Genomic DNA, 23,668 nt, shown 5'->3' on the forward strand with positions numbered 1-23,668 from the left:
AGGCATGACGAAGCAGATATTGTCCTCTTTTGGAAGACCAAACAAAGTAGATTCGCTTTGACAACGAAGCACACAGCGTCTTCACGACATGGCTGCGGCGGCAACAATACTACAGCGAGAATAAAAGTTATGCCTGCTTTCTTTGCGTGAACATTTGGGCGGCGTTATGCAAATCTTCCCACATAGTGACGTAGACATGTGGGGGTGTGTTAGAACGAGCCGTTTTAGGTAGGTGTGGCTGACTCTTAACTTTTATAAAGAATATCTCTTTGGATTTGAGACTTTAATCTTTGCAACTTTCTAGATCGTCTTTATGCACCAAGAGCTTGTAACACTCCAAAGAGAAAGGAAAAATTGAAATCGCATCATATGACCCCTTTAAAGGAATATACGAATGAAACCATGTAGAACATGCAATGAGAAACATACTGCATTTTACAAAGAATGTTTGATCAACTAAATGCAGCCTTGGTGAGCATAAGAGATGCTTTCAAACTATTTAACCTTAATTTACTACATGCTAATGCTAATGCGAGGCAGGTCCTAATGTGAAACATCCTCATTATAGACAGATTTTGCATATGCCCCCATGAATATTTTATGAGAACATCAGCAAACAGGACTAAAAAGCCCAAAAATGATGTTGTTAGTACCTGAGTGGTATATTGGTACTGAGAGAACACCACCTCTCCTCCAGGTTACAGTGAAGATCTCTAAGCTCTGAGGTCCTTTCCTCTGAGGTCAAAGAGTACAGAGACTCTGCACGGGTCTCCAAACTTTCCAACAAAGCCTCCTGAGAGGGAACTTCTGACTGCATGTCCTGGTACATCATACGGAAAAAAAATTATGGGTTATTTGCCATTAAAGACACAAAGTCCCACATTTTCACACAACAGGATTTTAAAAAAGGAACCAAGAGTGTTAAAAAAAAATCTCTAAAATGCCCTCTGACTTCACCTGCAGCATCTGAAGCTGGCTGTGTAGCTTCACATTGTCTGTGGTCAGGTATGGAGAATCTGAACTGCATAGAGATTCGGACCTGTTCAACCAGGACTGCAAAAGTGTGAGATCTCTCTCATATCTAAAAACCAAAGAGTCAAAACATTGCGTTTTACATTACAGTTTTAATTTGTGTAACAAAGACCTCTTTCAACACACACTTGGTAACAAATACATTCAAACACATGCCTTTGCCACAGAGTCAACAGGTTTTCCAGTTTGGATTGTTTTTCAGTGGCTTGCTGGGTATGTAATTTGTGAGCTTGCTGAAGGTCAGCCACATCTTTCTCCAACCGTCCGCCATCAGACAGCCTCCTCCAGCCAAGACTCAGAGACATCAGCCTGGGCCCCAGCTGCTGTAGACGCTGCACTACATCCTGAGAATGAAAGAAATGCCATTTGTGTCACAATAATGTTACTCTAGCAGATTCAGGGGCCTTTAAATAAACATATTTTTAAAAACAACAGTTAAGAGAAATTTAACTGTATATGGTCTTGAATAGGGGTCTAATACTTTTGGCCCACAGGCCAAATTTGGGGATTATTACATACAGCCTTTCAAGTGTAAATAGTTTATCCTTTAAGCCAGTCTGCAAATTGATTTTAACTTTCTGCATTTTGGTTTAGTCTTCAATAGTCTCTTAAGGATTATTAAACAGCAGTCAATATATTTTTCCACATGGCTTATTATAAAACACAAAGATGAAGTGAAGCTGTATCCTTGGAGACGACAACAAACAGACACTTCGCAGCTAATCCTTAATTTTATTTATCTGAAATAAAATTTAATATTCACAAATATCATACTGTACATGTGAACTGATTGGTATATATTTGAGTCTTTTTCCATTTAAAGAATTTTTGACTAATACATCAAAATTAGATTGTGATGATTGTATAAATAATGATATTTGTTGAAGCTCTTGGCTAGTGGCCCCAGATTTGAGTTTGACACCCCTGGTCAATATAGTACTGTATATATGGTATGGAGAATGTTTTATTTAGGTCTTTAAGTCATCTGTTCCCAAACACATGTAATACTAACCATATGTTCATGGAGAGTTTTATATGTCATTGATGCTGATGTACATGAGGTAACTGGTACGTTCAGTTTTTCCTGTAGTCCATTCAGGAAACCTTCCACCTAAGGTGCGGGAAAACATTGAGTAATACACACCTAGAATGGCTTAAATAATATATCAATTCAGAGGAGCAGATAGAGCCATGTACTGTATGTAGTGTCACCTCATTGAGATCTTGGATAAAATGTTTTGTATTTTTCAAGCTAGAGTGAAGCTCTGCTTCTCTTTGCTCCACACTGTTCTTAAACTCCTCCCGGTATCTTCCAATCTGCATCAGACGTGCTTTAATTCGCCCTGCCTCATTCGGTGTGACGAAATGAATTAAGGTATGAAACTCTGCCTCCAATCGGCTAAAGATGTCCATCTTCTCCTCTAAGCCCTCCTTCAGCATCTAAGAATGAGCGAAAACAACGAGGAGACATCATTCACTGAGCGCTAAATGAAACCTATCATGTTGTCTGGTTAATTTGGTTATGTTTATTAAGTTACAGTCTTCTGATCCAGGTTTACAACATCCATTTTCTCTGTTTACCTCCAAAGTGTGTATCTGCTCATCCAGGTCGGCAGAGGTTCTGGTGAAAGCTTCAAGCTCCTTCTTACTATCACAGACCCAAGAGAAGAAAGCCTCAGACTCACGGCTGAAACCTTGCCACCATCTGTGCATCATCTCCCGATCTGACAAGCTATTGGAACAGAGACAAACAGGAAAGAAACATCACTTGTGAAAAAGAAGTACACTTCAGCATACATTTAAAAAGATAACCAAGCGCAGAAATAATATATTTTAGAATAATTTAATTAAGAGCAAACTGGATGTAATGTTTTCAGACACTTAATTGCATGTTATTTACAATTAAATTAACATTTATTATATTTTAAATATATATTAAATGCAATTAGTTAACTTAAGAGTGTTTTTTGATGTACTTAAATAGATCTTTATTTTTAAATACATTTCTTTTTTAAATACAGTTTTATGTGTCATTTCATAATTACTCCTATTGTACATTGAGTTAAAGTGGACTGCCAAATGTACTAACAAACATACCATAAATGGCAATCTGAAATATACTTTAATGTAATTTCTATAAAAAATTATATGTAATGTCATGTCATGGAATGTAATTAAATATATTACAATATATTACACATTTGTAATAAAGCTGCAATGTAGTACTAAAATATAAAAATAAAAAATTATCTAAAAATTAAAATTAACTTGAAATGTATCCAGTAATATTCTAGTTAAAATTATAATTAAAAAAATAGTTTACATGTGCTTTAGTATGTTTAGTAACATAATGATGGTACATTTAAGTAATACTTTTAATTTGACATTGTTACAATGTGCACTTATTAAGTGTACTTAAGTTTGTTATTATACATAGTCATGAAAGTGCTCTGCACACTGCGTTTGATAGCATTTGTACTGCATTATTTAGCACCCAATTCACTAGAAGATTTGATCAGAATGAGATATCATTGCAAATATGCCCAAAAACATAACAATTCTGAGTGAGGTTGTTGAAAATCAGCAGACTGCCACCATCGGACATAACTGAAAATGAAATATTCTTGAACTGTACAGTACATGTATATACAGTAGACGCAGACATTTTGACTTAATTCCGTCTTACATTTTCCTAAGGCTGGCCTGTATCTCCTGCAGCCTCTCTTTTATGGACTGGGCCTGATCCTGTAGTAAAGACTGATTCTGAGAACCAAGTTTAATATCTGCTGCCTTCTTCACCAGGGACTCAGCTCTTACAGCAAACATGTTACCCTGCTCATGAAGCTCCTAAACAAACACACACAGATAAGAGTATTATTCTCAGCCCAAAGTTCATTAAACAAACGACTATATTTTCTGTCTGTGCTCTCACTTTAACATTTTTCATTTCAATCTTGAGGTTGTCCAGGCTGCTGAAGATGAGCTCCCTCTGCAGGACAGGACTGACAAGACACACAAACTGCCAGATGGCCTCTCTCTCCACCTCAAACTCCTGCCATGCACTCACAGTGACCTAATGACCAATGAGAATCACACATTACTGTACCATTTCACGTCTAATTGTTGTAGAGGTGAAACCAACTGAAAGTAATCGGAGTGATTACATTTCTTGCAGTTTTTTTCGTTGCATTACAGGCTTACACTTTATGCATAAACAGTAAATATGTACTCGAATGGTAGCCAAACAGTAATGACTCTCTGCTGGAAACAAGCTCGGATCATTTTAAGGTCTTTTTTGATTGCAAGGACCCCCCATTGTCCACAACAACATTCAAAGTTCCCATGACTTTTCCAGTTGTTTGTGATTTACTGGATAAGGATTAAGTATAAGGATTTTATTTATTTATTTATTCATTTATTTATTCATTCATTCATTACAATTTCTACCTTAAAAAATTGTTTAGAGCTTGGCATAACTAGAAAAAATTAAATGAGAACTACCATTAGTCATTAGTTAAGATTCTAATAGTTTAGTTTAGAATATTTTATACAATACATAAAGTACACAGAAGTATCAACAGAAATAAATGATCTTATCAATCATAATTAAATATATATACAAATATACATAAAATATATGTAACAGTTAGGATCCTGCCTACGTGGCTAAAATGCTATGAGCTCAAATATGGAAATCTTTCTGAAGAGTTTTTACAGACACTTCCATGGGATTAAAACAAATTATAATATGGCCTATGTGTAAATATCATCATTTGATTGAAAGCGTTACCTGCAGGTGTTTCTCCTGAGCTGCCCAGTCGTCTTTACAGAAATTACCTTGAGAACGGAGATCTGGCTCTTTTTTTTGCTGGGTTTTCATATTTTGCTTTGTACACACCATGAAAGGGTGAGACAGGCAAGAACGAGAAAGGAAAATGGAAGGGGAAGACAAAAATCAAATAAATGATTCTGAGATTTTCCCCCTTGGAATATCATGCATGACAAAGAGTCACTTATTCACAGCTATCAGATTAGCAAATAAAATCGAAGAGCAGATTCATCATGTCTATTGCATTATGTGTGTCAACAAAATGAATTCTACCTGGTGAATGAGGAGCAGCTGTTTGGCCTCTGTTACATTCTCTGCGTTCAGTATTCTTCTGTGTTCCTGTGTCTGGATCACCTCCTCATCATTTACCTCCTCCTTCACCTCCTCTCCAGCCTTTATGGTCCCTTCATTGGCCACTGCAACAGGAACATCCTGAGAAAACAGTAAAAGAGTTTAACCATGCAAAATGTCATGAACAGTAATGCCACAGATATCTGTACAACACAAAGTTCCTGTAGATGATGTGCAAAAAGAAAGTAATCGGAGTGATTACATTTCTTGCAGTTTTTTTCGTTGCATTACAGGCTTACACTTTATGCATAAACAGTAAATATGTACTCGAATGGTAGCCAAACAGTAATGACTCTCTGCTGGAAACAAGCTCGGATCATTTTAAGGTCTTTTTTGATTGCAAGGACCCCCCATTGTCCACAACAACATTCAAAGTTCCCATGACTTTTCCAGTTGTTTGTGATTTACTGGATAAGGATTAAGTATAAGGATTTTATTTATTTATTTATTCATTCATTCATTACAATTTCTACCTTAAAAAATTGTTTAGAGCTTGGCATAACTAGAAAAAATAAAATGAGAACTACCATTAGTCATTAGTTAAGATTCTAATAGTTTAGTTTAGAATATTTTATACAATACATAAAGTACACAGAAGTATCAACAGAAATAAATGATCTGATCAATCATAATTAAATATATATACAAATATACATAAAATATATGTAACAGTTAGGATCCTGCCTATGTGGCTAAAATGCTATGAGCTCAAATATGGAAATCTTTCCGAAGAGTTTTTACAGACACTTCCATGGGATTAAAACAAATTATAATATGGCCTATGTGTAAATATCATCATTTGATTGAAAGCGTTACCTGCAGGTGTTTCTCCTGAGCTGCCCAGTCGTCTTTACAGAAATTACCTTGAGAACGGAGATCTGGCTCTTTTTTTTGCTGGGTTTTCATATTTTGCTTTGTACACACCATGAAAGGGTGAGACAGGCAAGAACGAGAAAGGAAAATGGAAGGGGAAGACAAAAATCAAATAAATGATTCTGAGATTTTCCCCCTTGGAATATCATGCATGACAAAGAGTCACTTATTCACAGCTATCAGATTAGCAAATAAAATCGAAGAGCAGATTCATCATGTCTATTGCATTATGTGTGTCAACAAAATGAATTCTACCTGGTGAATGAGGAGCAGCTGTTTGGCCTCTGTTACATTCTCTGCGTTCAGTATTCTTCTGTGTTCCTGTGTCTGGATCACCTCCTCATCATTTACCTCCTCCTTCACCTCCTCTCCAGCCTTTATGGTCCCTTCATTGGCCACTGCAACAGGAACATCCTGAGAAAACAGTAAAAGAATTTAACCATGCAAAATGTCATGAACAGTAATGCCACAGATATCTGTACAACACAAAGTTCCTGTAGATGATGTGCAAAAAATGGAAAATTATATTCCAATAACCATATATTAACATTTGCATAACATTTCCTTTCCAAAGTGAACATGGCATTTATGGCCAATGAGCAAACATGAAGACATGAAGAGCACCCTTCACCTCAGACAGAGACAGCAGCAGTGCAGAAAACTGTTGTGAGAGTTTATCAAGAGCAGCTCTCTGTGTGTGAACCTCACTCTCAGGACTTATGTCCTCCAGGACAGCGAGACGAGCTTTGAGCCAGTCCAGAGTCTCGCCCTGAGCCTTTACCGCCCAACGCTGCATCTGCAGAGGGAGGAAGAGAGAGGTCAGCTGAAGTCACACAGCAGACAGTGGTCTGCATTCACATATACAGCATGTAGATTTGGGGTGAGCTTACCTGGACAGAGGAGATTTCAGCATCACTCTGAGACGTCTGCTGGGAAAGAAGCCATCCAGATAGCTCACTGAAACTGGAGCACGGAGATCTGGCTCTTTTTTTTGCTGGGTTTTCATATTTTGCTTTGTACACACCATGAAAGGGTGAGACAGGCAAGAACGAGAAAGGAAAATGGAAGGGGAAGACAAAAATCAAATAAATGATTCTGAGATTTTCCCCCTTGGAATATCATGCATGACAAAGAGTCACTTATTCACAGCTATCAGATTAGCAAATAAAATCGAAGAGCAGATTCATCATGTCTATTGCATTATGCGTGTCAACAAAATGAATTCTACCTGGTGAATGAGGAGCAGCTGTTTGGCCTCTGTTACATTCTCTGCGTTCAGTATTCTTCTGTGTTCCTGTGTCTGGATCACCTCCTCATCATTTACCTCCTCCTTCACCTCCTCTCCAGCCTTTATGGTCCCTTCATTGGCCACTGCAACAGGAACATCCTGAGAAAACAGTAAAAGAGTTTAACCATGCAAAATGTCATGAACAGTAATGCCACAGATATCTGTACAACACAAAGTTCCTGTAGATGATGTGCAAAAATGGAAAATTATATTCCAATAACCATATATTAACATTTGCATAACATTTCCTTTCCAAAGTGAACATGGCATTTATGGCCAATGAGCAAACATGAAGACATGAAGAGCACCCTTCACCTCAGACAGAGACAGCAGCAGTGCAGAAAACTGTTGTGAGAGTTTATCAAGAGCAGCTCTCTGTGTGTGAACCTCACTCTCAGGACTTATGTCCTCCAGGACAGCGAGACGAGCTTTGAGCCAGTCCAGAGTCTCGCCCTGAGCCTTTACCGCCCAACGCTGCATCTGCAGAGGGAGGAAGAGAGAGGTCAGCTGAAGTCACACAGCAGACAGTGGTCTGCATTCACATATACAGCATGTAGATTTGGGGTGAGCTTACCTGGACAGAGGAGATTTCAGCATCACTCTGAGACGTCTGCTGGGAAAGAAGCCATCCAGATAGCTCACTGAACCTGGAGCACAGCACAAAAAAAAAAAAAATCCTGAAAATGTCAAACAACCTGATCACCAGCATATGTTGTCCCTTGTGAGAAAGTGCACTTAATTCAAATTTTAAAAGTATTTTAATAAAAAGTACTTGCAGAAGAAATAAAAGGCTACTTAAGCTTAATTAAAGAAAGTATACTTTAATTACTGCTTCTTAACACACTTAAGTACACTTATAAAAAAGGGCATTTTATAATAATGTCAAATGAATAATTTTACTTTAAAGTACATTTTACATACTTATGTTTTAATAATATTTTGTCATACACATTTGTTATTGACACACTTTTGTCAATAACATACGTATGTATACTAAATAGTATAATATAGTATAGTATACAAAAGCACAATTAAAGTACTTGATTCTAATGTTAAATATAGTGTGTTATTTTACGTTTTTTTATATTATATTCAAAGTTAAAATATTTTATAGAAGTATATTATATAAATACTAAATTGCAAGTTCATCATTATAAATGTGTAATTAAAAATAAAAATAAAAATTTAAATACATTGCATACAACGTTCAATAGAAATTACATTAAATACATTTTATTTTATAATAAATGCTATATTCAGCAGTATGCTTTAATATAATTAATTATAATTGCATAAAAAATTACAGATACAAATGTAAAAAAAGAGCCTTGCTTAAGTAGGTCAAAAATCACTCTAAAGTTCAGCTCTAAAGTGCATTTAATAACATTTTAAATTGAATTGCAATTGACAAGCAATATGGACAGAATTCAATCTGTAATGTGTCCCAATGTGAAATGTAATATTTGCATCTCACCTGGCATGCCACTCTCTCCATTTATCCGGGTGCTGTTGTAGTCTCAAGTGTGTTCGTTCTACTAAACCCCTGACCTCCGAAAGATGATCTCTGGTCTCCTCCAGCATTTGATGGCCCATGTCATTCTCTGGAAGATCCTGACAGATATGCTCCATTGTCTTTAGTCGCTTCTCACAAGCAGAAAGAGGGGTTTTCTGTCTGAAAAAGGCCTATTAAGACACATAAATAAATGTTAATATTCAATTTTCATGAAATGTAACTTGCAAGATCTTTTCGTCATCTGTTGTATCTCACCCTGTGCTCTTTGATCATTCTTTCACTGCCGGCTGTGAGCAGGGCCTTGTCCTCCCTTTTCAGCTCTACCCGACACTCCTGTAGCATGGCCATCACCAAACGCCTCTCTGTTTCCACCCGGAGTCTGAGCAGATGGGATGGGGCCTCGGCTTGAATGTCCTGGTAGAAAGAAAATGCATCATGATTAATCCTTTAGGAGAAGTTCCTGTTAAACTGTCTTCATTTTCATCTTTTTTAACCTTTCAACTGACCTTCCATTGCTTGTGCAGTCGTCTGACTGTCTCCTGCAGACTCTGTTGGTCTTCCTCAGAGATGATATCAGTGAGGTCATCACACGCCTTTAAATAAGCACTTAAAATGTGCTGGTCCAGTCGCCCAAAGAACTCCTGAGCAAATAATTACACACTTAATTAGAGAAACAAGACAAGTTAAATATGTTTGAAGGGTAAGACATTATTGACGTACATTATGTTTGAGGAACAGCTCATCTGGTTCTCCCCTTTCCTTTAAACAGGCCTGGCCCACACGCAGCGCTTTCTCCAGGTCAGCACGAGACTCTTCATATCTCCGCATGAGGTTGCCATTAGTCTCTGCCACCTGCCTCCATTCTAAAGCCTCCTGCATTAGAGCCTGACCAGAGCAGAACACAGTTACTCTATCAGATCTGTAGTTGATAAACAAATCCAAACTAGAGATTTTTTTCAATAGAACACAAGCAAGAGTTAGAGAATCTCCACTTAGAGAGGCTGCAGAGGTAAGGATTTTTAGTGAATGATGACTTAAATTTTGTATGACTTCAGAAGACTTGGATTGCATATACTGTATATGTGACCCTGGATCACAAAACCAGTCATAAGGGTCAATTTTTTGTGAAATTGAGATTATTTATACTTCAAAAACACATGATCCTTGAGAAATCATTATAATATGCTGATTTGGTGCTCTCTTATTTTATCAACATTGAAAACTGATTTGTTGCTTACTATTTCTGTGGAAAAGATGATTCTTTGATTAATAGAAAGTTGAAAAGAACAGCCTTTATTTGAAACTGATATATTCTGTAACATTAAAAATGTATTTACTTTTTTTTTTAAACAACTTGCTGAATAAAAGAAAAACTTTTGAATGGTAGTGTATGAAAAGTTTATTGCACATCTGTAATGTAGTACAACCTGTGCAGTTGTCTGAATCTCGGTTACTCTGTTCTGCAGGAACGACATGTCAAAATTGTGCAGAGATTTCGCACAGCACAGTGCCCTCTGTAGGGACAGGTAACTGCGCTCCATAGCGCAAACACAACGCTTACAGGTCTGCTGCTGAGTTTGTAGCTCCTGGCAAAAATGAATAAAACAGAAATAAACACAGAGATCAATTCTAGTTCACACAGATACAGCCAGGGATTTTTTCCCTACTGAATCCTTGTGGGATTACAGAAGACAGGCACTTCTTATTTGTCACATAATTACTACTTGACCACACTGTATTCTTCATGGTCCAATAATCTTTTTCTCCCAGTGGTCTGTACTGACCTGGCACATTTCCTGGTTGTGTTGCTGTGTGATGATGTGTCCAGCATGCTCCGCTGTCTGGTAGAAAGCTGAGATTTGTTTCTCTAACTCCTCTAACAGAGGAAATAGAGCCTGGCACTCCCTCAGAATTAAAGGACACTTTTCTTTCAGCTGTGAGGATACAAACAAACAATCACACAACATTTATTCTCAGACATATCACTGAAAATGACAATTCTGTGATTTATTCACCCTCATACTGTTGCAGACTTATGTGATTTTGTTTTTATTTGGTGGAACACAGAATCAGATATTTAGCAGAATGTTCATGCTATTCTTTTCTATATAATGAAGGTGAATGGTGACCAGAGGTTGTCCAGCTCCAACACTGATAGAAAGTACCATGAAGTGGTCCAAAAGACTTGCATTTATAGTTCTAGTTCTGTTTAATGATGCTTTTCTTCTTTCTTAAAGAAAGAAAGCCTGTGATCGCCGTCACTTTAAATGTACTGAAAAGACTAGAGTGAATGCTCCTGTTAAATGTCTGATTCTGTGTTCCACCAAATAAAAACAACACTAGAACTTTTCAGATGGAAATGATAACATAATATTGTGCAAACATTGCGCAAACCTGATGGAGCTGTGCTTCTGCGGTTGTTATAGAAGAAAGTGCTTTAGTTCCGCTACCATGAACAGAGTCTTTGGCCAGAAGCTGTGCAGAGCGAGCAGCTGCCTTATATTGTGCTTCCACACCAGGCAGCCTGTGCTTGATGTCCTATAATGCATGTGAAATTATATCAGAAAGCTTAGGTGAACTCAAATGAATTGAACTTGCATAACAGTCTTGCATTTATCATTTCTGTGGCCACATACAAAAAAAAAGGAGGACAACAGCTGCAAAATTCACTTTTACATGGTGTTTGAACATAAATGTGTGTTGGCAGTGTGTGTACACAACCACCCTATAATGATAAAAATCCACCCAGTGCTTTTTTTTTTTAATCCCCATAAATAATAAGCTCTTTCTCAGATCAAGCTGTTCACAGATTCTTGGCAGTGTGACGTACTTTTGGCAGGCCCCTCCCATGATTGTTGATTGACTCTGGTGTTTTACCACAGACCCGCCCTGAGTGAGCTGTAAACAGTCCGCATTGTTTCGATGCTGGAGCAGGTGTAGACAAGAATGTCTCTTAAGCGATTGAGGTTTTTTGTTGTTGGATGAAATAATGAACATAGCAGTCGTCATTTACTCCCGACATCTGAGCCGCTAAAGACGCAGTGGATTACTTTTGTTTTTGAAGCGAATGCGCCCCCGATCTATCAAAATGCGTTTATGTTCGCGTGAATCAATCGTGATCCAGCTTCACCTCCAGAAGAAGTGAATATTAGGTTTTTTTTTAATGAAACTAGCAAAAATTATTCCTAATAATGTGCTAGTTAGCAAGTTCCACGACGAAAACGGCTTAAGTTTACAGCTTTAGAGCAGTGTTTCCCAACCTTTTTTTAGTCGTGGCACCCTTTGGAAATTTTAACAAATTTGTGGCACCCTACAAAATTAATTTTGTCACAATATTTGAATTTCTAACTTCGATATGATACTTTGAAAAGTATAGATATTCGGTAACATGGCACCCCTGCTCTCGACAGAAGGCACCCCGGTTGGGAAACACTGCTTTAGAGAACTGCTCGTCACCCCACGGAAGAGAGGGGTGGGGTGAGCAGAGCTCATTAGCATTTAAAGGGACATGCACCGAAACGGGTCGCTGTGAACAGAGCTGTTTTTGACAAGGTAAAAAGGGTGTTGTTTTACACTACCATTGAGATATTTTAACCAAAGTATGTTATAGACTTTTCATGAAGACCCTAAAGAGTCATAACAACTTGTGGAAAATGGGCATCTGATGTCCCCTTTAACAACACACTCCAAATACAGTAAATGTTGAAACCTCTTTACCTCAGCATCCTGCATAAAGGCTTTGACATCCAACAATGACACTTGAAGCGGCGAGGAAAGTTTGGTAATGGAAGTGTCCAGAAACTCTTGTATGTCTAAGCTGACATCCTGGTGCATCCTCACATTATGAGTCTCAGGAAGACAAGCATACTGTGAAGAGAGAAAAACAGAGTTTATAATTGAAGGAATGGTTCACTTAAACATGAACTCCATATGACTTTCTTTCCTCCATGAAACACAAAATTAATTATTTATAGCAGTTCTGGCATTAAAGAAAGAAACAAAGGCATAAAGATTCAGTGAAAGAATTTACATTTTTGGGTGAACCATCTCTTTAAACTGCCCAGTTTCTTGTCTTTAAGATGTGAACACGCTTGTTTACCTGTTTGACCTTCAGAAATAGCTCCCTCCATCTTCCATTGAGAAGCAGGAGCTGATGCTTTATGTCACGTGTCACTGTTTCATCACAGGTCTCAATCAGAAAGTTCCCTGCATCATTCATAGCAGCGTGCTGGTCCATCCAGTGTGGAAGATTACGAAAAAACTCCTAGAAGAACAAAAGAGAATGAGAATGTATAAACACGGCCCTACTAGTAATTTTCATATACAGTACGTGGATGTCTCACCCGTTTGGTGTTCTCAGGTTGTTTAAGAGCCCCCTGAGCGTCCTCCAGCCAGGCTTGCAATGAGGCCACGCAACTGTTGTACCTCAGCCAGTTACACTGCACCTCCTCCAGCATAGACCTTACGCTTCGCACCTCCACCGACAGACTCCTCCACTGATCAGACACCTCTCGCAGGAAGAGCTTTACCCCTCCCTCAACTACAATGTCAAAACATGCACATACAAAAGCAGAGCAGATTCATGAAAGCACTAATAAATACAGTCCTTGATGTCAACAACAAGCATTTAAACTTCCCTTTCAAAAGGTAATTATTATTGCTATTTATAAGCATTGCAGTGACAATATACAGTGTAATTTTAGTATTTTTACAGTAAATGCTATTATAGTATTTATTAATATTTTAACTTAACTTTTCTTTTTATATTTTGAGATTACATTCATTTTAGTCATTTTTATACGTTTTTTTATTTAGTTTTTTTTTTACATTTCTGTTTATAGTTTTTAGTCATTTTAGTACTTCAACTTAAAATAGTTATTTCAGTTCATTGCAAAGGCAACATTTCTAATATTCACTAGATTTTTCTTAAAGTTTAAATCTAAAATGATATTATTTATTATAAATGATTATTTATTATTATTATTTATAAACATTATCTAATATTTATATTTTATTTATTTCTATAATATAACAGGACATAACGTCTCCTGACTGTGATGCTTTTAGAACAGACCCTTTACCCAATTTTGTGTTGCGACCCACCAGTTGAGAACCACTGCACTAGATCACAACGATAAGATGTGATTGGCTTCTGGGAGATGCATTTTGTGATCTTCCAATCACACTTCAGATATATAACACAAAGACCACCTCTATGTTGAGATTGCCTTAGGCACGAACAAAGCAACATGTTGGCAGTCTATTGCCCAAAGAAACCCAATTAGAATACAGTATCTGCACTAATGGACTGGAATTCCCTTTTGAGCTCTGTGCCTGGGAAAACCTCATTTACCAGTGGCCCGAGGAGAGGGGCATGAACGTAGAAGGAGAAAGAAAAACCAAAAAGAAAAGAGCAAGAATGAAACACCGAGAGAGACAGAGACAGCAGGAAGATGCTACAGGCAGAGAGACTGATTGACTACTGAGTCCGCAAGGATTAAACTCGCTGGTGAGCTGCTATCATTCTGTCCTCTGGACACTGAGATGGTGAAATGTTAAGCATTTTCTCTAAAAAAAAAACTGTGCCTTTATCTGCACAGCCATGATATGATTTCTACATTACAAATATATTTTTTGATTCACCCAAGACACCCACTACCGCTAAAATTCATGAGCCCTGATAAAAAACATTTATAAATAAAAATCCCCTTCTTCCCCGTGCACCTCCTTCTGTTATTTAGGAAAACATATTTTTCCATAATTACTGATTCTCATATAATTTGATGAGGAAAAAGAAGTAATTACCTGAACCAGTGAAACCAGGATGAAACTGCAAAATCATTGCTAAAAGTTGTAGTGCTGTTACCAAGCTACCATTTAGCAGAACCATAGGCATACATGCATACATACTGTATAATTAAGCACATCATTGTTCAGTATATGAAGCATACCTGAGCTGTCTGCTTTAATGTAGAGCTCAGCAGCGTTTATAAGAGCCTGGTGGCTGGATTCATACTTCTCAAAGAACTGCTGCCCCTCCACAAAAGACTACAGAAGCAAAGAATGAACACAAGTAAAGATCAGATATTTTAATTGTGGAATCAAAGCACAAAGTAAAGTAATAAGTATCTTAATGTGATGGAATTGACTCAAAAAATTATTATGTATGAAAACATGTTTGCATGGTTAGGCAATGGAGGAGCTGAGAGAAGAATAAAACAAACAAACAGTTAAACAGTCTCTTGCAATCTCTCTGGCTTGAAAACGTACACCATAGCTTTGTAGCAAAAGCTCCATTGATTCCAGTTGGCCATATTTAATTATCCAGGATTTGAGCTTGGACTCAGCTAGTGTCAAAAATGCCAGCATAGAGTATTTTGTCTCCCAGAATTCCAGTTTGCTCAAGTGAACATGGGAGGAGGTAGATATGTAGTTTAATCTGTAAATAAAGGCAGGTAAATAAAAGCAGGTTAATAATATAATATAATATAATATAATATAATATAATAAAGTTTTATTTATAGCATTGCAAATTTAATTTTAAATTCTATTATAAATTGAATATTATGATGTTTACCTCTCTGCCATGTCTTGCAGTTGTTCCATGGGAATGGGGACATTATTAACACATCTGTCTCTGTGTATTAACTGCAAGGTCTGCTTGTGTCTTTCAAGAAGCCTTAAGATCTCCTGCACAATAAAACACAGATAAATGTAAGACTCAGAATTCATGTTAAAAGGAAGAAAGTGAAGTTTTTGGCAGTTTTGTTAAGACTCATTAATAGATTCTCATTCATCCATTCTCCAATACACCATACATGTTCATACAGAAAAACACAGATTTCCTTGATTTACCTGGTCGTGTAGTCGCTTTTTGTGAATGGCTTTGGCGGTCTCGTCATGGGCTTGCTGAGGGACCAGTTCCTCTTGTAGGATCTTCTCTGCTTGATGTAACCACACTCCAACTTCACCCAAAGGATGAGGCAAACCACTATCCAGCTGTAGATGCCAATCCAAAAACTGCAGTAAGAAAAATACCACATCAACTGTCACAAAAAAAAAAAAAAATTGTCACAAAAACAATATAACACCTTGTGTGGATTTTTTGTGGACTTATTTTGACTAAATCTGAATGTCCTCAAAGGTAAAAATTATTAAGTGATTCATAAATAAAGTAAATGGACTAGGATTAGGGTTAGACCTAATCCAAGATTAGGGTTATTTATTATAATTAGCTTCATATAAAAATAATACAAATCTATGGTGTATCTGACCCATGCAGACAGTCTCTCCCAGGCCTGTTTGACCAGAGCCTGATCTGCAGTCAGCTTGTCGTCCTTCTGAGTGGACTGAATGCATGTTTCCAATTGTCTTCTCTGCACCTCAAACTGTACACGATAACGCTTGAATGTCTGAGAGAAAGAGAGAGCGAGTGAGTGAAAGAAAGAGAGAACTACAGGAAATTGAATTACTGAAATTCTGAATATTCAAATAACATCCAATGTAATGCTAATAGGAGAAAGACAGCAAGATAACACAGCCTGTCCAAAAAATGACAAAGCAAGAGAAAGAGAGACATGCCAAAAGCTGAAAAAGAATTTAAACAGCCAAATTGCACATGCATGTATTCATGCAATAATGGGCTCCAATTTTCCACTTTCTCTCTACCCATGCGGTCTTTGCTTGAGCTCTGGTTCTTCTGAATATGGAACATGTCTGTGGGCGCTACAGAAAGCAACAGACGTCGCTCACTGGTGTGTAGTGCCCATGATTATAAGAGCAGTGAGTGCTCTCAGCTCTAATGTATATTAGCATTGTCTGCATGCGTATGTGGGAGTGTGCTGAGTTTTAAGCAACCAGTGTTTTGTCTGGGATCTACCATATTTTTTTTACATTTACCATTTTTCTTACACAGAGTCATATGAATTATGATGACTATACACACAGCGGTGTCCAAAATCTGAGACCACTGTGAAAATTTCAAATCTCAAATCATGCCTGACAACATATACTACTGGTTAAAAGTTTGGGGTCAATTACATTTTTTTATCTTTTTCAAACAGTAACAGTAATATTGTAAAATTATATTATTTAACATATTTTTTTTTGGTTAATAAATTACAGCATAGCTTGATAAAATGTTTATTCAAAAGCACTTCAGTTCAAAATAGGTTCAGACATAACCAAAGAATGACTCACATTTTATTGAGGGATCTATTTGTGAACTTAGTAATGGCTCTGAACAATTTGCTGACTGAATGAGTCTGATTCGGTTCATAAGAGTCATTTCTTCTTTGCAAGAAAGAGTAATTTGTAAGAAAATCTGAAATTCATGCTAGTCAGCTTCCAGCTATTTATAACATTATTTAAAGTGAAAACAGTTGTATTAAATTTCATAAATAAAAACATGAAGTATTTTTACTAACAGTCTAGTCTTCTGAACCCTACCCAGTATATCAGTATTTCAACCAACAGCCACACTGTTGTCTTGGATATCAGTATGAATAGTGGCCATTTGACCACCCAGGCATTGGGCATCCAATTGATATCATATGTTGTCTACATTGCTTTCAGCCAATAGGTTCTGATTGTGACCCTGAGCTCACCTGGTACTGCACAGCGAGACTTCCTCCATCCCTCTGGGCTTGAGCACAGTCTCTCTCCAACTGATCTGCCCATGCTTTCAGCTCCCTCAGTGTCTTACGCTGCTCCCTCTGAGAGAAGAAAAGAGCGCCGAGTTAGTTAGGATTGTAGAAACAAGACAAAAAGCAAACATTTGTGCAGATTTAAGGCCCTTGGGGAGCTCTACACTTATCATTTGCTTACCTAAAGTAATTTAATGCATTTTAAACCCCCGACTCAATACAATTTCGCAGTTCAAACATGCATCACTAATGCCACATTTATAAATCCAACGCAGACTTTGCACTCATGCTGTTTGCAGAGTTCCTCTCCTCCATTGTACGGATCTGCCCCAAACCTCTCCACGGGGGAGCAAGAAATCAGCTCTGCGGGGGAGATACTAATCATTTTACACACATTTACCCTCCCTATTATGAATTAGGAACAAGAGCGAGAAAGTGAGAGCAGTGTTCAGATAATTCTAATGAAATTAAGCCTACTCTTCCGGTGCTCATCATACATTTTGGCATCCTCCACGAGGCAATGCCTTTGGGTCATCAAAATGATTATATCATGACCTTGCCAACGTCTGCCGCGTGTTCACCTCCCCGCCTCCCCGAATCGAATGCTGTCACAGGCATACAATGCCCTGAAATATTAAAACCTACATTGTCTCAGTTTAAATGTATAACAAAGAGGTGAAAATGGTTCAAATTACAGTGACTTTGAAACACGTGCAGACGGTGGCATGAGGGAACTAATGGTTTCTACAAAAGGACCAGGTGGTGACAGGATCAATTCAGCGCTTCAACTTGGTTATGAACCATTATTATTTTTTAAAGACTGCTACTAATGCTAATCATCAGGTTATCAGTATCAACGCAAAGCCAAAGGTCGTTATTGTCATGCAAATGTCACCCAGTTGTAATGCAAATATAATAGAAAAGGGAGTAAAATTATACTGGGCATATCAAAGGTGTATAATGCCCTGGACTATTAAACCTGATCCACACAACATCCGCGCCACTCATGATGAAAAGGAAGGCAAAATTCCACTGAAAGGATTTTAAACTACATGGCACAGCAGCAGGTGGAAATAGTGGTGGAGCAGTCAAAGCAGGCATAATGTGTTTTATACAAGCAAACGTACCTCTAACATTTCTTCAATGGCTCGAGGAGCAAGATAAAACTTGAGACGAAAAGGGATGCACGTAAACAACAAGACATTAGTGGACAAAACAGAGGGAGGAGTAAAAAGAGAGAAATATAGTGTAAGAAAATGGTGAGTAGAGAGACGTGAATCCACAAATAAGACAGACTGTTGATAGTGGTCATTTAACAGAGTAAAGAGCATCAGACCAGGAGACATACAGTGAACGGAGAGCTGGTTGAAGTTTAGTCATAGGATGAGAAATATTTATAGTACCTCCTCTTGTTGCCGCCCTATCTCTGTCTCTTGGCGATCTGGTTGATGCTTCAGAAACTGTGCCACATATGTCATGATGGACTTCTCATCTGGCTTGTCCACATCCACATCTAAATCATATTAAAGAAGATTTAAATGTACAGTAATTTTACAATTTTCAACAAAATTAAAATAAAATACAGGTCCTGCAATGAACACCCTGTGTTTCAGATGAGGCCCATAATAACTAACCCTATTCAAAAGCTGCTTTTCTTCCTAAAAAGGTTTGTTGAAATTTTTACTCACTCATTGTGGTTCATTGTTCTGTGGCTAATTTGATTTAATTGATTTTTTCAGTCACAGTCATTTCCTTTTAGCTTTACCTCCCGTCTCCTGTTTTTGTGCATCCATGCATTAACATTTAGCTTTAACACACCTTGAAATTACCTACTCAAATTTTAAAGATTGTATGCACAACATATTTGGTGTATTTTGAAAATGATACCAGGGAGTAATTGCAACTTTCGATAATGCTATAGCAAGAATCTGAAACATTTGATAATTTGATGCTCAAGAAATATTTCTTAATATTTATCAGTGTTGAAAATGGTTGTGCTGCTTAATACTTTTGTGCAATTTTAAGCTTTTTGTGCTTAATATCAGGTGCAATGTCTAAAAAACAGCAATCGTCAAGTCGATATGGTCTGGCAGAGGCTTCACTGATGGTTACCTTTACAAAAGAGAAATATTTTAGATGCAAAGTCGGCAACACCAAAGCTCCAAAAGTATCAAAAAATTTATACAAAAGAACCATGGCTGACAATGTCCCTTGACTTAGCATTTACTATTTGTTCAGTCAGCTTTACCGTGGCTAATGGGCCACTAATCGTTCAAATGTCAAATTTCATTTGTCAGACTCCTGTAGGAAGCAACGAGGAAGCTCAGATGGCGTCTAGCAGGTCGAAGACTTAACCCCTCCATTAAAAATTAATCAATCATATCCTCTGTGAGTGGCATGCTGCTAATTAGAATTTAAGCATTTGGCGCTTAGAGCCTTGTGCAACACAATTTGAAAGTACACAGTCAAAAAACAAACTCTGTCTGTCTGTTACTATGTACAAAGCAGCATATTTGTGAATTAATATCACAAACAGACTCCGCATCAAATCTCTAGTCATGATTTGGACCAAAAATTGCAAACATGAAACATGTTCTGTTTTTCTGTATGACTGGTATCACCTTCAGGATCAAGTAATCGTGGGATGCCCAGTTCTCTCTCAGCCAAAGAGAAGGCCTCTTCTAGGTTATCCCTGTTGGGTCTCCTCCAAACACGTTCCATGTTAACCAGATGGGGTCGCAAAGCAAAGATGACAGCATGAAAAGCCACCCCTGTGCGCCAGCTGGGACCAAAGTCCTTCACATCCAGACCCAATCTCCTGAAAACACACACGTACGTATGTACATTATGTAGCGTCTGGACCACTCAAACACACAATATATATTTTGTTTTTATATTTAACAAATACTCTGTAACCCCCCTCAGTTAACAAGCCATATGAGGACCCATGAACAATTATTCATATTTCCCATGAGCTGATTCGTTACAATTATGTCAAAACCCAGGAAGAATGCTGTCATATGCTTTACTTAGGGAAACGGGATTAAAGAACAATATATTCATTCAATGCCTTGCACAAGCATAATACATTTCTTACTTTGTTGCTGTGGTCTGCACCCATTTGAGAAGGGCTCTCTTGGCCCCGCCCTGAAAAGAAAGGCGGGGCTTGCGTTTGACAGGTGGGCTGCTGGTCTCAGTGCTGTTGGAGCTTTCCACTGATGAATTGCTGCTAGATTGAGGTTGTAGGGCTGGTAGATGGCTGGTGAGCTCCTCTATCTGAACAAGAAGATGCAGAGGAAGTGTCGAAAATGTTATTAACTACTCTGTTATTTTGTTAAATTATAGTAACTTAAAGACATTATTGTTGAAGAATGGTTGAAATATTTATGGAAATTACTCGAATACTTTTTACCTGGAAATATAAGATGATGGTCCAAATCAACCCAAGCACAATCGAGGGTCTGCCGTCTATCACATCTGTTGTGTTGATGTTAACTAATTTAATCTGTTAAGCAAAAAAGAAAGCAAGCAAGCAAGAAAGAAAGAAAGAAAGAAAAACTGTCATTATTTACTCACCCTCCTGCCACTTCAAAACCACATGACTTTAATTCTTTTGTTTACACATATTGAAAGAGAATGATGAATGGCTGTCAAGCAAGACTTTCAGTGAATACTGACTAAAATGTATTGCAAGCTATCGTTGAAGTACTAAATTACTAAAAATAAAAATGAAATAAATATAAATGAAAGTTAAATAGAAATATTTCCAACTAATCAAACAAAATTATTAATATTAAACTATAATTAAAATGAAAATTGTAAATATAACAATAAAAGCTAATTCAAAATATTAATACACACTAACATAGTATATAAAATATTCTAATATGGAAGAGAGCAGCTCAAAATCCGTTTGTATTCCTTGAACAACAGCAAATCATACTATTTTGAAATGAAATGAGGGTAAATAAGCACAGAATTTTGTATTTTTTGGATGCTGATTTGCTATCACTTTTATCAAGTCAATTCTTAATTCAAGGTTACATTTGGAGAGACCCTGTTTCAGAAAGTGATAATGTCAATCATAGACATATAGACAGTCAAAAGAAAGGTCACACTAACCGGAGATCCTCTGTAGGCCGACTGAAATGGTGACAAAACAAAGGGGAGAAAGACAGAGGAAGAAGAATAGAGGTCATTGCATGCTGTTAACAAAAGTGTGACCCATCAACTGAAGGACAGGTGATAAGGAGCCTCAGCTCTGTGATAACCTAAAACCCTTCAGTGACAGACAAGGTGTGCACTGCACACATGCACCTATTGTTATAAACATACCAAGGCACGAATACTAAAAACCAGCCACACATAAGTCGAAAGAATGAAAAATCCACGCAAAAATACATAATCATAACATCCACTTACTTAAAAAAAAGCCCATTAATTTAAAATATTGTGTCCCATATTGCACATAAAAGTACACTTCAGCATAATACAAAACAGTTCTGTACTCTGGTTTCTCCCACTGTGCTCCACAGGGAATAGAGAGAGATGAGAGAGGGATGACAGAGGCAGATAAGATGGTGAAAGACTGTAGCTTACGAAATGAATCCTCAGCTTCTTGAGAGATCAGATACTCAGACAGACAGACCACCTCAGGAGTGGGAGGCTTAGCTCAGCTTCATTCTCTGACAGGCTGTATAATTACAGTCTGAAGCACAGCTATACAGTAAATTAAATATCTGTGCTTCTCCCAAGAGAGATGATATGAAAAAATACCCTGTTTATAAAAGGGGGGAAAATGGGCCCCATTTCAAAACGCCATGGTTTTACTATAAAATATTAGACAATGACAGCAATCCTCTTCTTTTTATCTATTATAAAAGCGCTACATTACAGTTTTTCTCAGTTGCTTTGGTGCATTTCTCAAATCATCCTTAATATTTGCAAAAATGCATGTGCATTTCTCAAAAAAATTTGTACAAACAGCACCACACAATGGATTACCTGCAAAAGCCTGTAACTTACTCAAAATCTTTAGTTCATCTCTCAAAAGCAAGTATTTATGTCAATGAACATATCAGTGCCATCAGAATGAAAAGTCCTTGTGTCATTGTTCACAAACAAGAAAATGCTTAGTCATGTTGTCAATATAACAGTGCACTACAATTCGTACAAACAGCACCATACAATGGATTACCTGCAAAAGCCTGTAACTTACTCAAAATCTTTAGTTCATCTCTCAAAAGTAAGTATTTATGTCAATGAACATATCAGTGCCATCAGAATGAAAAGTACTTGTGCCATTGTTCACAAACAAGATAGTCAAAATGCTTAGTCATGTTGTCAATATAACAGTGCACTTTGTTAGTATTACCTGATGTAAACTATGGCAGCATTTTGGATGACAGTTACTGTATTGAACAGTATGCCATATGCTTATGTATGCAATATATCCATTTAAAAAGTACAAATTTACTCATTACGGTATGTGGGACATTGATTGAAAGAGACTGGATAGAATTCCACTTACACTTTTACTAGTGGTCTGACCAAAAAAAACAAAAAACAAACAAAAAAAACATTACAATGTCATTGTGGCATAGAACAGGAAAAAGGAAATATGGGCACAAAGATGAAAATAAAAAAATAAGAAAGTCCATTGTCAGAATGTGTAACTCTTGTGTTGTCCTCTGTCTGTACAGTATATGCTTTCCAACTGAAGATTCATGAGATGCACCTTTGAGCTGTTTCAGAGAACTGGTTTGTCATTTGTTGATCTACATTCTCTTCATTAGTGAAAGTCAAGATTCACTTGCACAATTCATGCCAAATTTACAAAAAGTCTAATAATAATGTGTAAAAAAATGTGCTTGACACTTTATGACAACTAGATGAACCATTTTGCATTTAATGACTTATATGATGAACTAATGCCTATGTTTTGAGGGCTAAGACTCTTGCACAGAGAACTATATAATACATTTTGAGCAACATGACATTAGCAAATGATAATGTAGCAAACCGCAGATAAATGTACATAATCAATTGCATGAATGTACCAAAGCAATCGCAGCTTGTTCAAAAGAATGAGAAACTGCTTTTATGATGTGCACAAGTGACTAGATGATGTGGAGGTT

General features: G+C 37.2%; 1 protein-coding gene across 1 annotated transcript in view; it reads right to left on the reverse strand.

Moving 5' to 3' along the window:
* LOC107721270 (nesprin-1-like) overlaps positions 1 to 23,668 on the reverse strand; it is a 134,749-nt gene that overhangs the window by 96,566 nt on the left and 14,515 nt on the right. Inside the window, 37 exon segments of the mRNA XM_016529194.1 lie at positions 654 to 820; positions 958 to 1,081; positions 1,189 to 1,376; positions 2,045 to 2,143; positions 2,245 to 2,472; positions 2,614 to 2,764; positions 3,719 to 3,879; positions 3,965 to 4,105; positions 6,029 to 6,124; positions 6,341 to 6,499; positions 6,717 to 6,881; positions 7,002 to 7,097; positions 7,314 to 7,472; positions 7,689 to 7,853; positions 7,948 to 8,020; positions 8,848 to 9,056; positions 9,142 to 9,300; positions 9,393 to 9,527; positions 9,607 to 9,771; positions 10,314 to 10,472; positions 10,671 to 10,820; positions 11,281 to 11,424; positions 12,604 to 12,753; positions 12,986 to 13,150; positions 13,230 to 13,426; positions 14,838 to 14,934; positions 15,157 to 15,325; positions 15,464 to 15,576; positions 15,742 to 15,906; positions 16,161 to 16,298; positions 17,493 to 17,600; positions 18,659 to 18,697; positions 18,935 to 19,044; positions 20,153 to 20,349; positions 20,629 to 20,807; positions 20,944 to 21,036; positions 21,654 to 21,674. Of these exon segments, the coding sequence (XP_016384680.1) occupies positions 654 to 820; positions 958 to 1,081; positions 1,189 to 1,376; positions 2,045 to 2,143; positions 2,245 to 2,472; positions 2,614 to 2,764; positions 3,719 to 3,879; positions 3,965 to 4,105; positions 6,029 to 6,124; positions 6,341 to 6,499; positions 6,717 to 6,881; positions 7,002 to 7,097; positions 7,314 to 7,472; positions 7,689 to 7,853; positions 7,948 to 8,020; positions 8,848 to 9,056; positions 9,142 to 9,300; positions 9,393 to 9,527; positions 9,607 to 9,771; positions 10,314 to 10,472; positions 10,671 to 10,820; positions 11,281 to 11,424; positions 12,604 to 12,753; positions 12,986 to 13,150; positions 13,230 to 13,426; positions 14,838 to 14,934; positions 15,157 to 15,325; positions 15,464 to 15,576; positions 15,742 to 15,906; positions 16,161 to 16,298; positions 17,493 to 17,600; positions 18,659 to 18,697; positions 18,935 to 19,044; positions 20,153 to 20,349; positions 20,629 to 20,807; positions 20,944 to 21,036; positions 21,654 to 21,674 (5,234 nt within the window).

Source organism: Sinocyclocheilus rhinocerous, unplaced genomic scaffold (assembly GCF_001515625.1).
Source record: "Sinocyclocheilus rhinocerous isolate Xijiao unplaced genomic scaffold, SAMN03320098_v1.1 scaffold271, whole genome shotgun sequence".
Lineage (NCBI taxonomy): Eukaryota > Metazoa > Chordata > Actinopteri > Cypriniformes > Cyprinidae > Sinocyclocheilus > Sinocyclocheilus rhinocerous.